The following is a 16,527-nucleotide window of genomic DNA, read 5'->3' on the forward strand; positions in this document are numbered from 1 at the left end:
TAGAATACATGGTGTTCGTAGGAGGGTGGCCAGAGAGGAACGCTGGGAGAGAGACCGGCACAGAGGCGGGCGAGGTTGCCCGGCCCTAGGAAACAGAGAGAGGCCACACTGGCAGTGGCAGGTAGCTGCTGAGGTCCAAAGGAGCTGCAGCTTAGAGGCTCAGACGTCGCGGACTCCATGGCTGAGAAGGCCACCGAGGAGAAGGGGCTGCAGAGAGGGGCTGCTCCCCAGGATGACTTGGTGAGTGGCGGGAGCCGCCTCAGGCCTGTGGCTGCAATATCCGTCCTTTCTTTCCTCCCGTAGGCACTTTCTGTCCTAGCTCAGCACCTGGACAACAAACAGACTGAGGATATGGCCACAGAACTCCATTTCCTGGGTGTCCAAGGGCTGAGGGGAGCAGAGGCCAGGCTGGAGGCCTCCGAGGACACTTCCTGCCCAAGGCACACCCCTACAGGGAAATGAGGGTCTCTCTTGTGACTTAGGCTGATGTAGCTTTTTCCAAATGAGACTCCACCACAGAAACATGCTCACACATACCAGGGATTCTGCAGGTATCTTCTTTGTCAATGTGGCTGTCAGGCTAAGAATCTCAGCAGCATAAGGTGGTGTATGAAATAAGATGGCAGAGGACTCTTGTGGGAACGTCAGAATTTATGCTCAGAATATGTCTCCAGCAGGCAATGCTAAGATCTGGGAGATATGAGAAGGAACGGATGGCAGCCAGGTGGCCAAGAGGTGAGGTACACGTTTTCTCCCTCATTTTACCTGAGAAACGTTTACTTGAGAAATGGCCTTTGGCTGAAATCAGGTTGTGGCAGGATTTGAAGCAGGAGCCTAACCTGGAAGACAGAAGGCAAGCAGACCCCCACCTCCGCCTCCGCTTCAGCCCACCCCACCTTTCTGTCTGTCTGTGGTGGGAAGGAGGGGGGAAGGAAAGATGAGACGGACTGTGGACTCCACACTCAGCACGGAAGGCCACAGGCCACCCAGGCTGGCCCTGAGTCCCTAGGGCTTGACTCAGCTGGCCCGAGGAGCCCACCATTTCTAGTCAGTTCTGCAGCCACAGCAGATGACGAGCTCTGCTCTCTGAACACCCTATGGGGACAAACCCTGCGAGGAAAGGTTGCAGTCTGAATGGGACATACACTAGTGGTGGCTTTGGGGACACTTTCTTCCTGGAAGATCTGATGATTCAGCCATCACAGCTTGGGAGGCAAAGAACCGACCAAACCCCACATCCTGAAAGAAATGTGTGCAGGCCCTGCCATTTCTGATTTCCATTTCCCCAATCCTGTTACTCCAGGTGCCAAGAGATGGTCTGCCCCTAACATTTGTGGGGCTTGGAATCAGAGGATGAGGGCCACATAACCTATGGCTAGGTATTTAATTAGTCAAGCAAAGAACTGTTAAATAAAGTAGTTTCTCTCCTCTTAACTTCACATACCTTCCTCACAACCTGATAAGCCAGGTGTAAATTTAGAAATTCTAAGACTTCTTGGAATGGCAGCTAAAACATGGTGGTGTGGGGGAACTGGCTTCCTGCTGAAGCCACAGCCTGTCCCCCTTCTCTGCTCTATCCCAGTCCACAAGGGAGGAGGTGCACGCAGGCCCTGGGAGTGGGCCTAGGGCTGTTTGCACAGGGAATTGGCCCACATTTAAGGTCAGAGGAGGATGAGAGAGGCCAGACCTCAGGGTAGAGCTGTGTGAGACCTAATCTGAATGTTTCAATAAAGGCCCAGGAGTGTCCCTTCAGCCAGGAACAAATCCTGGGTGTCCCCACCCAGCTCCAAGTCCTCGCACATCACTGCCTCCCCCGGCACAGGCTCTTCATCTCAGAACAAGGAACGTGCGCTCGGTGCTCCCTGAGTTTCCTTCTCATCTGTGCTTCTGACTCAGAAATTTGATCAGAAGTTAATAGGAGGAGAAATTACAATGTAGCCCAGCAGGAGCTGAGCTGGTTACCTACAAATAAACCTGCTTTTGCTTTTTTGGGTGTCACTTGTCAGAAATTCAAGTGATGTTCTGACAGTCATACTGATTAAGATGTCACCCGAATAGATATTTAAGTATTTGAAAAATACAGAGAGTTTGTCAAAACCTCAGGAAGAGTCTAACCAAATCCTTTCTGGGAGCTAAGGAAAATATTTAAAAATGCAACAGAGGTCGTCCCCAACCCAATCATGTATCTTCTTCTGAAAGTTGAGCTTCCTGTGCAAAATCCCTCCATGGAGCTTGGGGTCCTGGGCTGGCTGTCGCCTGCCTACCTAGCCCTGGGGGATGGGGACCTAGGGCAAGCCTCAGAGAAAGGAGCTGTGCACCTGTCCTTTTCTTAACTGTCTTTCCTCCTGCCGCCTCTTCCTCCTGGGTCCTAGGGCCCTCCCCCTTCTCAAAGCGCAGCACAGTGGGACCCATATGGGCTGGAGGCCACCCCCACACATTGCTCCAGACTCCAAATGCCTGACCTTCCTTCCTCAGCAGCTCCTCCAGCCCTGAATCCAACCTGGGAGCTTTTAGCCAGCAGGAGCAATTTCTGAGCTAATTCACATCCGACACTAATTGACTACTATCCCTCCTGCAGATGTTTGCTTTAAAAACAGCAACAATGACAACAACAGAGTGCATGTTAGACCAAATGTGACTCTCAGCAATTGACAGAGTTTCTGATAGTTTAGCAAAATAAAATGGATAACCGGGCAGTGCGTGTGGAGGTGGGGAGTGAGGGTCAGGCTACAGGGCTGACCGGCCAGAGTCCAGCGGCTGCCTGAGCTGCTCGTGATCTCCATAGAAGCTTCATTGTCCATCTCAGAGGCCACAGACCCTCTCACGTCTTCCACTCTCACCTCTCCCTCCTGCTCCGGGGCCACTGGCCGCTGGGAGTTGAGGTGGATGTAGAAATCTGGAATTCAGGGCGAGCGCTCTCAATTTGAAAACATATTCTGAAATATTTCAAACAAATCAGCTTGAAGAAGAGTGAACTCCCATGTACCCACCACTAATTCCCAATGGCTTTCAGGACTGCTCCTCTCCTTCCCCTACTTGGACCCTTCTCTTTTATGTCTCTCACAGAGACAACCCCTCTCCTATATTAGGTGTTTATCTTTCCCATGTTGTTACTATATAATTTTGGGTCTTTATGGCGATAGTCCAAACATGAAACAGTATAAGTAGCTTTGGCTTGCTGTTCACATACCCTCCCGGAACCGGGGGCTGCTCACAGTAGGCCTGCAGCAGGCTGTCCCCTGTATTTATTTCTCTCCACCTCCATTGTTCTGCAACGTCTTTTCCCAGGACCTCTTACCTCCGCCATTGCAAGGGTACTTTGACAAAGAGACTGTCAGATGTTATTTTTGCATAAGTCATGAGTCATGTTATTGTCACCCATGGCACATGTGTGCATGGTGTGCACGGTGAAAATATACCCTGGTCAGTTGCTTGAGGTCAGCCTGCTGCTAGGCCTGGCCTGTCCCACTCCAACCTAATCACCTGTTTCTACCACTGAAATGTAAGCTTTTCACAGGTTGTCTTTGTCACTGTCACCTCTCAAACTCAAAGCCTGAAGCATGTTGTGGGCTCGCAATAAGTTTGTTGGATGCTTGACTGGTTGAAAGAGCACATCAATATGAGACCAGCAGCTCTGAGGGAAAAAGCCTGGAGGCCACAGGAACTTGTTCATGAACACATACTTGCTCTTGCAGTGCAGAAGCAGAAGAAAAACGGAATGCATTAAAGAATGAAAACCTTACCAGTCAAGGTCTTCCTTTGTGGGGGCCTCAGTTATTTAAATGATTGAATTGATAAAACAGAAGGAATTCACATCTGCCAATGGTTAATACCGTTCAAAAGTGTCAGCTGATCCCATGAACCAGGACATTCAAACCTACCACCACCTCAGCAATAACATCACGATGATGATGATGGTAGGGATGGCCTCAGAAATCTCCCCACAGCATTTTCACTGGCTTTATTGTGTAAAACTCAGCAAAATAAGAGGTGACTTTTCTCAGGATGGTGTCTTCACAAATATTTAATACTGAATATCAATATTAACTTGTTGATAGCTGTTTTCCTCTCACATGCTGTGATGTGATGTCTGTTTGGCATTAGGAGCTATTAAGCCAGATGCAGGGATGAGAAAGTTAAACGCCACAGGTTCGCCCAGAACTCAGGTCTACCCAGAGCCCAGAGGCCCACAAAGATCTCTCAAGCCCCCAGTCTGGGTCTCAGTCACCATAAGCTGCGTGAGTTCCGGCTCCGCAGGCCTGAGGTTGAGATTCTCTGGCACAGGAGCTGTACTGGGAGAAGCCCCCAAGCTCTCTCTGAAGGGAAGAGGAGGTGTGCCCTTATTGATACTCCTATTTTCTCAAAGCCCTTGCGTGCCACCTGCACAAGCCCCTGTCTTGCCAATTTGGGATCTCAACTATGTTAGCTGCTGCTCTCCCCTCTCAGGTCTCTTCCTTCTGTCTTATGTCTTCAGTGGCTTCTGAAGGAGCCTCTCACCTGTCATGTCTCCCAGCAGGGTCTCCAGGACAGCTTGTTCTCCTCTGAAAGTGACAACAGCCTGTACTTCACCTACAGTGGCCAGTCCAACACTCTGGAGATCAGAGACCTCAACTACCAGGTAGAGACATGCCTGGGTTTAAGGGGAGAGGAACGAGCAGGTAAAGCCAAACAATTTCCCCAGGTGGAGGGAAGGTGACCACCCTGCAGCCCTCTACACTCAGGGACAGAGTCCAGTCCACACTGACAGCCCAAGTGTGGGCTGCGAGCACCATGGAGGCTTCCCTCATTCATCAGCAACACGCGTTGTAGCTGGAGGTTGAGGGGCATGAAAAGAGAATGAGACTCTCATGCAAACAGAAAGCTAACTGTGTGAACCTGTGGGAGAAAAGAGAAAACCTCTAAAGCTCTTTTTTAACTTTATATTTTGAAATGATTTTAGACTTTTGAAAAATTTGCAAAAAGTGTACAGTGCTCCCCTTTCTCCAACATGCCCTAATGTTAATATCTTGCATATCCATCATATAATTATCAAAACTAAGAAACTAACAGTGTGCAATGCTACTGACTAAACTACAAACTTTATTCTTATTTTATCAGTTTTATACAAACACACAAAGGTACTTCACAACGAGTTCATGGAAAAAGTAGAATTAAAAGATAATACAAATCTTTCTATGAACTTTTTGAAGACCTCTCACACACACACACACACACACACACACACACACACACACACACACACACACACACACACACACACACACACACACACACACACACAGTGTACTATCCCCGGAGCTAATAAAACATTCAGAGTGCAAGGCTTTTCAGAGGCTCTCAGGAATCCCGTGGTCGGATTCTCTATTCCCACAGCTCCCCAAGGGCAGACCACATGTTGCCCAGATGGAGCATGGTGGGGCCTGGATCAGTGAACCGCAGAGGCCTGAGTCTGGCTTCCTGTGGGTGGGAGTTAGGACAAGCTAATGAGCGATACCATAACCTTTCTCTGCTCTGCCACTGACTAGCTGTGTGACATTAAGCAAGTGACTTAACTGTTCTGAGCCTCATCCACAAAACAGGGATGACAATAGTACCTGTGTTATAGGTTTGCAGTGAGGATTGAATGAGATAATGGATATAAAGTGGTTAACCCAATGTCTTGCACATAGTCGACACTTGGTAAATTATTAGTAAATTACTATTAAAAGTGAAGACATTTTGCTTCATGTTGTATTTTATTTCTGTGCTGACAGTGCACTTGCTTTCCATCCCCTTATCTTCAGATCTGAAAACAGCAGCTTCAGGTTCTCAGTGTGGTGGGGTCTAGACTCCATGTTCGGTAGAATTTGTTGGGGGTGGGGGCGTAGGTTAGGCCTATTGTGTATCAGCAGGCGGATGTCCCCCGTGGACAGGGGCCACAGTGGGCACAGGGGAGCTAAACAGAAGCTGCTGAAGCCCTCTGAAGAACCTTCTATATCTCCACCTAGGTGGACATGGCCTCCCAGGTGCCTTGGTTTGAGCAGCTGGCACAGTTCAAGATGCCTTGGACATCTCGCAACAGTCAAGATTCTTGCGATCTGGGCATCAAGAACCTGAGCTTCAAAGTGAGGAGTGGGCAGATGCTGGCCATCATAGGGAGCTCAGGTACCACTAAGGGCACATAGCGGCGCAGTGGTTTCTCTCTCTCCTGGGATGCAGAATGGGCCTTCAGACAAATGAATGGTGCTTCTTACAGAACTCTTTGCTGACTAGCAGAATAAAACACAGCAGAATGGTTGGGAGCACAGGTTCTGGGTCAGAGAGACCTGGGTTCAAATCCTGCCCGTCCATTTGCTGGCTCTTGGGTAGTTGCTGTTGATATGAATGGTAGTGTGCCTTTTGTCCACCCGAAGCCACAGTTAGAGTGTCTGTCTTTAACACCCGTACTGAGATATGCTCATCAGGCAGCTTCCGAGCCACCGGGGATGCTCTTCCAGGTTGTCCCCTCCACAGTCCGATCCCGATTGTGAGCAGACAGAGACTGGGCACAGCCCTGCCACAACTCTGACTTTTCAGACGGCCTTGCCAAAGTCTGAGCGCAGCCTTCAAACATCTGCAAGGAGCCAGATTCTTGGAGTGCCTCGAATACGAGGGTACTTCAGAAAGTTCTTGGAAAAATTGAATTGAAAGATAATAAGAGTCTCCATGAGCTTTTGGATGACGACTTGCAGTCACTACCACAGACCAAATTTAAAATTACAGGATGTCAGAGCTGAAAGGGGGCGTGGAGAATAGAGCTCATTCTGCTTGCTGTGTTCTACCTTTCTTTCTCCCTGCCAGTTTGGAAGCATTTTTAGAAGAAGGTTTTCAAATTATCTAGTCCTCAACGTTTCTAGAGTGTCCTGCTCCCCCCGTCCACACTCCCCTTCTTTGTCAGATGAGGAGAATAAAATCCAGAGAAGCTGAGTGAGTCTCCTAAGGACACACGTCTAATGCAGAGCTGCAACTAGAACTTTGGTCTCCTGATTCTCAGAACATTGCTTTTCTCCGTGAGATATCCTTCCATAGTGTTAGAGTGCTTTACGCTTTTTAATTAATCATTTCCAGAAGTAGAGATTACTCAGCTTTTGAACATCTGCTACAAACTTTTTACCTTTCTGATAGACAAGTTCTGTTTATGGTCCGGCCAAAGATCAAATGACATACTACATATAAATGCACTTTGTAATATGCAAAATCATTAAGTCCCTCCCACTCTGGCCCCATCTCTGCAAGTCTGACCAAAACAAGAAAAAAGTAGACCCCTCATGGGCCTATTTTTTATTTCATATTTTTATTCATAACTCCCAGTAGCTTTTCTTTGTAATATCTGCCTTTTCTTCCCAAATTGAGCATCTAGGGGACACATGGGCCCTTATTTAAAGTCATCATGGTGAATACTTGGTACATACAACCTTCTAGCTGTTAGTGTCCCTGATTCATGGCTGAGGAAAGAGAATTTCAAAGAGGGTGAGCAGGAATTACATTGAACATTGACCTGTGTCCAGGTCTTTTGACTCTAGGTTCAGTGTTGTTTAGCCTCAGCTTTACTTGGCTGTGTTAAAAGAAAAATTTTAGGCCAATTAAATGGAGCAGCGTTTAGTTGTGCAAGGAACGGTTTGTAAGTTAGGTAGTCTTCAGAAGCAGGAGAGGTTCAGAGAGTTCCTCCCAGCAAGGGGGGTGGGCAGTGTTTATAGACAGAAGAAGGAAGGAAGTTTAGAAATAGCTTGATTGGTTACGGCTCCCACGTGTTTGCCTCATTTGGGCATTGTCTGACCAGCTGGCAGCCTGGGACCGGCTGGAGCTCAGCTGCTATGATCGGCTGAGAGTCAGCAAGGTGTTACAAGAATAGACTCTTGAATTAGGTTGCAGCTTGTTTCATATACTAAGTTAAGTGGCAACTCGTTATGTAGGAACTTATAGTATGGAGGCAGCCCCAGGCCAAATTTAGTTAACAAATGGAATTATTAAAATAATTTCTTAGAAAGGTTTATCAGTTATACTTCCTGTGACTTTTACTCCACTCAGACACACACACAAAAGAATGATAGCCATAATTTTAAGAAAATAAATTTAAAAGCAGCCCCAGGCATCTTGGCTTATTCTATAGAATCAGCAATGCCAAAAATGTTTTCTAATTAATGAATCTACTGATTTGAAGATTCCAGCCATTTTACAAGGGTCTTGAATGCCTGCAAGTGTTTTCTCCCGGTTCCTAGAGGGTCTCCCCAAATGTACCAGGCATCCTGTGTTGGAAAGGCTGCCCACACCTCTCACAAAGTTTTACTTACAAAATGTGGCCTTCCTGCTCTCTGACTGGGAATCCCATTGTCCCTATGAATGTTGGCAGAATCCCCTGCACTCCCAGCGCCTGAATCTGAGGTCTGAGGCTGAGCAGGGTTGAAGCATCCCTCCCTGGTTTCTCTTCTGGCTCTTTTGTTCCACCCATGTTCTCAGGGATCCTAAGTGAGGTACATCCAGGAAGCAGCATGCAGCTCCTTCCACCCCGAGAGTCTCTGGGCAGTGAGCAGAAGGAGCATACAGGGAAGCTTCTTGGTTTTTAGTTTTTGCACTGGGAGCCCTGGGGCCGCCTACAGGTGGCACATGGCATGTGGCAAGGAGGACTTGGCACATGTTGTGTATTGGCACTCTCCTGGTTTGAAAACAAACTTGGAAAATTTGCTTTCCAAAAGTAACATACAGTAAGGAAACCCCACCTGGGAAAATTGGACAGAGCTTGTTCCCAGCTCAGTGGTAAGAAGGTGTTCTCAGATCCTGAGCCCAGTTCATGTTCACGGCTGATATGTGTATAGCTGTCGAAGAAAGAGCCTCATCGGATGTTTTTGGGCACTAGATCCAATCTGATGCTTACTTCTCCAAGTCAATAGTAATTGATATGTCATTCAAAAGTGGACGGTTTTAAGTTGAAAGCAGTGGATTTTTTTTTTTAAAGGAGAGAAAAAATACCACTGATAAAAATAAGAGAGAGAAGGGTGTAGACATATTTGGAACATATGTGTGCACTGTACTGCAGCTTTAAAAGCATTTTCACTTCTATTACTTCTCTATCTTTTTCCCTCCCTTATTTCTCAAAATACGTTCTGCTTTTGCTTTTTAAAAGACACCGTATGAATGCTCAAAATTAGTCCTTCTCGCAAAGCCAAGTTCTGAGCCAAACGATGTTGAATGATGAGACATTGCTGGCATGTTTGCCAGACAAAAATAGTTCTGCTCACAGTACAATTAGTGCTAACCTTGCCTGGGGAGAAAGGGCTTTGCTTAGTGGTGGGAGGGGACGAGGGCTCTAGGTACAGGCAGGCCTGGTGGCAGACTGAATGCCAGCCTCTTGTGCATCCACTGGCTCTCCTGGCCTGAACCCCAGCATCAATGGGCCCCCAGCCCCCCAAGGGTGCTCAAGTTGGCTGCAGATGAAAAGCCTGGATCTCCACAGGCTGTGACAACCCCATCTAGGTCTAGGAGCTGTGCCACCTTCCCAGAGTCTGGTCACTTCTGCAAGGACAGGGCAGTCCAGGGTGCAGGAGTGTGTGCAGGGAGCAACAGCTGACAGGCTGGCTCTCACGAAAGCTCTGCTCTCAAGGATGTCTCCGGTGGCTTCACAGGCTGTGGGAGAGCCTCTTTGCTGGACGTGATCACCGGCCGAGGCCATGGTGGCAAGATTAAGTCAGGCCAAATCTGGATCAACGGGCAGCCCAGCACGCCTCAGCTGGTGGGGAAGTGTGTGGCCCATGTGCGCCAGCACGACCAGCTGCTCCCCAACCTGACTGTCCGGGAGACCTTGGCCTTCACTGCCCAGCTGCGCCTGCCCAAAGCCTTCTCCCAGGCCCAGCGCGACAAGAGGGTAACTAAGTGATCCTGGTGGTGACTCCTCCTCAAAGAAGCCATGCTATCTTTGCCCTCCTCAGGACCCAGCTCACCTTCCACCTGCCCTTCAGTCCTTTAAACCCCGCAGCCCTGTCAGCCATCCCAGCCCAGTCGGGTCCCTTCAGGGCACCTGTCAAAATGTGTGAGGAGTTCACCTGTTGACATGTTTTCTGGTCCTCCACGTGGGCAGGCCAGGACATGGCCCGTTCCAGCCCACAGCATGGTGCCCAGCACATGGAAGCGCTCAGGATCTCTGGAAAGAATCAGAGGAACAAACACTGCAGCAAGGAAATAAAGCCAGGAGCCACCCTCCTTCCCTTTAAACCCCAACCAGAGGAGTCGGCGTTGTGAGCATTGGGGGGCAGGGTCCCAGGCCTGGGAGGTGGCCCCTGAAGCTCCTGCCGCCCGCAGGTGGAGGACGTGATCGCGGAGCTACGGCTGCGACACTGTGCTGACACACGCGTGGGCAACACCTACGTGCGTGGCGTGTCAGGGGGCGAGCGCAGGAGAGTCAGCATTGGGGTGCAGCTTCTGTGGAACCCAGGTGAGGGGCGTCGGGCTGTGGGGCACACAGGGGCCCGGTCACCTGCTCCAGCCAGTGTCCTGAGGACTCACCAGTCTCCTCTCTCTTTTGGGCAGGAATCCTCATCCTGGACGAGCCCACCTCTGGGCTGGACAGCTTCACCGCCCACAACCTGGTGAAAACCTTGTCCAGGCTGGCCAAGGGCAACAGGCTCGTGCTCATCTCCCTCCACCAGCCTCGGTCTGACATCTTCAGGCTGTTCGATCTGGTCCTCCTGATGACGTCTGGCACCACCATCTACCTGGGGGCCGCCCAGCACATGGTACAGTACTTCACGACCATCGGCCAGCCCTGTCCCCGCTACAGCAACCCTGCTGATTTCTACGGTGAGCAGCAAGGCCAGTGGCCAGTGATCTGGTACACAGAGCCTCACCCACACCCCAAGTGCTGGGTGCCAGCCTGGCTTCCTGCCATCGTATCAGCCTCGAGCCAGCTGTCCCCAGATAAGGGGGCAGAGGGCACCTGCCAACCTGCCTACCTGCCTGCCTGGGAGCAATTTGAAGTAACCCCAAAGAGGGGTTACCATAAGTCAAAGGCCCATAGCAAACTATTATGTTATTATTGCAAGGGGGGGGGGTTGGGCGGTCTTGCCTAGCCCTGGGGCAAGTGACGCTCACCAGTCTGGGGTGCAGGAGCCACAAGGACCTGAGGATGCCCAGCAAATCTGGTGTTTTGAGCTTCATCTCTGCACATTGAGGGGATACATCATGGCCTATAAGACCCCTCCTAGACATTATCCTATCTGAAGATGTTATGAAAATGGGAGAAGAAAAGAGGGAGAAAGGTGACAAGGTGACCCCCAGCCAAGCCAAGGCTCTGGGAAGGAAGATGGAAGGGCGTGCTTGGGCCTGGAGGGAGCTGGGCATTTAGGGAGGCCCTGGCTGTGACTGGACAGGGTTTGCTTTTTCGGGCATCTCAGGGGCACCATGAGAGGAGGGCTGTGGTGTGGGACTCCCCACAGGCTACACCTGGGATCCAGCAGGTGGGAGTCCATCAGGCTGGCCTCCAGCTGGCTGTGCCTCGTCCCTCCCCCAGGGGCAGAGCAGCCAACCAAGGCACAACGAGAACTTTACTTACAGTTGGCTGGCCCCTGGCACTCTCCAGCCAAACGTTCTCCTGTTCTGCGCAGGCTGCTTGGGAAACCAAGCCATTAGTTTACAGTGAGAGAGGGAGGGAACTGCTCGGAGCCCAGCTGCTCAGCACCCCCAACCAGCCCACCTTGTCCCCATGGGCAGGCTCACCTGGGAGGCTGAGTCCACGTCAGATGCTTCCTGGGCAGGCAGAGTTAAGGCAGAACCTAACTGTGACTCGGTCTTTGGCACTGAAGGCTGCTGCACTGTCCTGGATATCCCCATAATGAGCCTGGGTGGTGGGGCTGGGGCCAGGGACTCTGCCCTTGCCCTAAAGCTTCTGCAGATGTGGTCAGGCCTGGCAGGGTCTGGGGCCAGACCTGAGGTCCTTCCGCTTCTCTCTGCTCTGACCATTGCTTCGTGGTTCACGCTCAGAGGAGACAGAGTGAATGTCCTGGGGCCCCCGAGGGCTGACCAGCATTGCAGACTGGGCTCGGGTAGAGCTCTTCCCCTGTGAGCAGGTGCCAGGGACTGGGTCACCCATGGCCCCACATCTTCTCCTTACAGTGGACTTGACCAGCATCGACAGGCGCAGCAGAGAGCAGGAACTGGCCACCAGGGAGAGGGTTCGGTCACTTGCGGCATTGTTCCGAGAAAAAGTGCGTGACTGTGAAGACTTTCTGTGGAGAGCGGAGCACAAGGACCGTGACGTGGGCACCTGTGCGGAGAGGTGAGGCAGGCCGGTGGCTCTGGGCGGGCAGCTGCCTGCAGAAGGCGGCGCCCCGTGACCTGGCTTCAATTCTGCCTCCCAACAGCCCAGCCCTGCCGTGGGACCCCGACTGCCTCCTGACTCCCACGAAGCTGCCCGGGGCGGTGCAGCAGTTTACCACGCTGATCCGGTAAGTGTCTGTCATTTCGTCCCCCGCCCACCCCACCCCGCCAAGTCTCTGTTGTATCAAATCAAGCCCTTTTTGTCTAAAGTGAATTTGAAAGAGGAAGCAAGAGGTAGGATTGGTTGAAAAAATGGCATCACCAGGACCAGCACCAGCGCTCAGAGTGACACAAAATACTCCTGTTATTTTTATTCTTTAAACAAAATTCAAATGTGCATACTGGCCGGGATCACAGAAACAGCGGAGGCTCATTGTGAGCACTGCGGCCCATACAAGAGGATCTCAAGTGGAACGGGAGGGGTCCCTGTCACACCAGCCCTCAAAGAAGGCAAGACCCAACTGCGTGGTGTGTCTTTCTAGATGTTTCCATGCACACAAACATTGTAATATGTGAGTGGGCTTATACTCTGCATGCTGTTCTGGTCACCAGCTTTTTTCCATTTAGAATAGCACCTCTACCTGTCATGTGCTTAGGTCTTCCTGGGCGTTCCAGTCTAGGCATAATTCATTCACCCACCAGTGCAGGTGGATGGTCAGATTATTTTCAGGCTTTTGCTATTACTAGTAGTGGTAAAGCAAACATCCTTGTCTGTATATCTTTAGGCACCCGACTCATTTTTTCTCTCAGGATAATTTCTTTCAGTAAAATTGCCAAGCTGATACATTGATGATAAGTAACAATCATTTATTGAGTGCCTACCGTGGAACATGCTTTCATCAGTTTTATAATGTGTTCCTTATAGCAGCTCTATGAGGTGGGTACTACATCCCCATTGCACAGATGAGAAAAATGAGGTCTACAGTGATTAAGTGACATTCCCAAGGTCTCTGGGCTGGTGTCTGTTGTTCCCTTCACACTTCTTTCTTTCGTTTTTTTAAGTCGTCAGATTTCCAATGACTTCCGAGACCTGCCAACCCTCCTCATTCACGGTACAGAGGCCTGCCTGATGTCGCTGACCATCGGGTTCCTTTATTACGGCCACGGAGCCATCAAGCTGTCCTTCCTGGACACGGCAGCCCTCTTGTTCATGATTGGAGCGCTCATTCCTTTCAACGTGATTCTGGATGTCATCTCCAAATGTGAGTGTCACCTGCTCTCATGACCAGAATGTGGAGCAGCCGGACAATAGGGCATCAGCCGGCTTCCGAGCTGGTCCAAGGCCGACCTTTGTTTCTCTGAGCTCCTGGGGAAAACGTGTTTGCTGAATAATTTTATCATGATTGTGAAAAGACAATAATTGTTTTTAAAGTTCGCACATTAATATTAGTATGCAAATGAAAGCAAATTACCGAGTCTTAGCTGTTCCTATCCTAGCAGGATTTACACTTGACAGCAAGGCATGAGCCACAGAATTGCAAAAACTGGAGAGCCTCACCAAACATCTAAGTTAGGATGGTTTTACTGTGCCTGTTTTTTAAAAAATGTAAGAAATGTAGGCAATATAACTACTTTTAGTTGTATTAAGGGAGACTCAAAAACAGAAACACTGGTTCATTTCACTTTTTCATTCTCTCCTCCTTTTTCAGGTTACTCGGAGAGGGCAATGCTTTACTATGAACTGGAAGATGGGCTGTACACCGCTGGTCCATATTTCTTTGCCAAGGTGACTGATCAGGGTTGAGAGTGGCCCCCCTAGTGTGGGGGTAGGGCAGACAAAGCGTTGTCACAGGGAAGTGCTATGCTGAATCACAGAGCCACACGCCATCTGTGGTTGCAGATGCCACGTTTCCTGGGAGAGTTTCAGGGACTTGATATTTTTAAAACATTTATCAGAAGGCTAGGACTGTGGACCAGGAATGATACTTTTCTAGTCAGCAGGAACCTAAAAAAGAAACACCTAGAGTATTTTGCCTCTCCAGAGTCTGAGTGAGGCTCTGGAGCAGGTCAGGCAGGTGTTTCTAGGAAGTGGAGGTTCAGAGAGGGTGTGCAGCTTTCCCAAGGCCACAGAGTTAATACATCTGGTCAGGAGGGGTGGGGACTTGAAACCAGGTCTTAGGAGAACAGGTACCCACTGTCTCCCTGGGAGAAACAGCTCTGAACTGCCCCAGAGGGAGCACTTGGTGTCTGCAGGGGGAACCAGCAGTAAAGCTCTTGCTCACTGGTGGGTTCCTCTTGCAGCAGTATCGTTGCCAGGAGGGGAGGTTCATGTCACTTAGGGCTGCTATCTTTAAAGGTTTTAAAATAATGGCCAATGGAGGTGTTGGTTTCACATCCTTTGCAGATCCTAGGGGAGCTTCCGGAGCACTGTGCCTACGTCATCATCTATGGGATGCCCACCTACTGGCTGGCCAACCTGCTGCCGGGCCCAAAGCCCTTTGTGCTGCACTTCTTGCTAGTGTGGCTGGTGGTTTTCTGCTGCAGGGTCATGGCCCTGACCACCGCCGCCCTGTTCCCCACCTTCCACATGGCCTCCTTCTTCAGCAACTCTCTCTACAATTCCTTCTTCCTCACCGGGGGCTTCATGATAAGCTTGGATAGCCTGTGGACAGGTGAGACTGCTCCCCTTCCCTGGCCAGGCGTTTTTAGGTCTTGTGTGGCTGGATTAAGCCTGCTTTTGTCTGGAGACGTAAACTCATCATTTAGGTCCAACGCCAGGCTGGCCCTTCTGCAAGCAGATGCCTTTGCCAGCTGTCCTGCAGGCCAAGGGAATGATTCCTTTAGGGGAAACAGATGGCAACTCCTCTTATCCCACGGCTGACAGACAGCGGGCAGTCACCCTTGCCTCTCTCCCTTCCTCTACACATCCACCAGTGTGCGAGGTCATTCCACCTCTTGAGTCTGTCTGAAATACCCCCTTGGCTCTATGCCCCACCCTGGCCCCCATTATTCGACCCTGGCCCACTGTTATAGTCTGGTCTCTGTGACCTTGGTCCCTCCTCATCCTTCCCAACTCTGCCGTGCAGAATGGGCTTCCTGAAGTGCAAATCCACGTCACCACTGTGTTCACACTGCCAGGCTGCCCGTTCCCTGCAGCCTGCCCCAGCTCTGTCTACGCCCCGGGCCCTCCACCCACCCACCTCAGAGCCTCCCTGCTCTTCTCCCCAGGCACGGCCTCCCCAGCCTTCGTGGTGCGTCCCTCCTGCCCGCACCGTGACACCCACAGGGCCAGAGTGCAGACTCAGCCATCTCCATGGCCCATGTGCACTGTGCAGCTGAGCACATGGGGGCCCCTAATCCAATGACTCCCTAGAACTGCCGTGGGCCAAACACGTGGCTGACCCCACAGCCAACTCGGCCCACTCAGCCCCAATCCAGGTCCCCAGCTGCCCTTTTGCCCCCTCGTTCTCTTCCCTCCTTGCTCCTCAAAGGACTTGCTTCTCCAGGGCCACAGCCACCACGGCCCTATCACCAGATGCCCCATCGTAGATGGGCACACGTCCTGTGAGCAGACGGGGCCCTCCTGCAGGTGGGTGAGACCGTATGACTAAGGTGGCTCTCACTGTTTTCAGTGCCTGCATGGATTTCCAAGGTGTCCTACCTCCGATGGTGTTTCGAAGGGCTGATGCAGATTCGGTTTAAGGGGCAGGTGTACACCACGCAGGTCGGCAACCTCACCTTCTCGGTCCCAGCAGATGTGGTAAGTAGCCAAGGCCTCAGGTGCTGAGTCGATGCACGCCCGCTGGACATCAGCTTAAAGTGCTCACTGGTGTTTGTGTCTCCAGATACTCGGTGCCATGGGCCTGAACTCCTACCCGCTCTACGCCGTCTACTTAATCATCATTGGCATCAGCAGTGGCTTCATGGTCCTGTACTATGTGTCCTTAAGATTCGTCAAGCAGAAATCAAGTCAAGACTGGTGATTAGTGCTCGGGCTCCTGCCTGCGTGGGGCACTTGCGCAGACCTTCACTGCACTCCCTTCCTCCCAAGGAGCCCCTTCCTGGAGAAAACGAGGACAATGATAACACAGATGCTCAGCTACATCCGGCCCACTGTGCTGCAGTGACACACGCCAGCCACAGGATGGCAGTAGAATAAAGACAGTTGAAAGGGATTTGGGCTCACTGGCTGGAGCTTGTGATTACTGGGAGAGAGAAACCTGTACTTGGTGGCACCTACAACATTGCTAATTTATTTCCTTT

At 50.8% G+C, this 16,527-nt stretch overlaps 1 protein-coding gene across 1 annotated transcript; it reads left to right on the forward strand.

Annotated features, from left to right (window-relative positions):
• The first annotated feature begins 177 nt into the window (after positions 1-177).
• Positions 178-16,247, forward strand: ABCG8 (ATP binding cassette subfamily G member 8). Its single transcript, XM_063078867.1, has 13 exons — positions 178-240; positions 4,517-4,618; positions 5,988-6,144; positions 9,639-9,877; positions 10,312-10,444; positions 10,540-10,809; positions 12,121-12,283; positions 12,369-12,452; positions 13,327-13,526; positions 13,974-14,050; positions 14,669-14,936; positions 15,897-16,024; positions 16,110-16,247. The coding sequence occupies exons 1-13, from the start codon at positions 178-180 to the stop codon at positions 16,245-16,247; spliced, it is 2,022 nt and encodes a 673-aa protein (XP_062934937.1).
• The last annotated feature ends 280 nt before the right edge of the window (positions 16,248-16,527 follow it).

This window comes from Cynocephalus volans, chromosome 14 (assembly GCF_027409185.1).
Source record: "Cynocephalus volans isolate mCynVol1 chromosome 14, mCynVol1.pri, whole genome shotgun sequence".
Taxonomy (NCBI): Eukaryota; Metazoa; Chordata; class Mammalia; order Dermoptera; family Cynocephalidae; genus Cynocephalus; species Cynocephalus volans.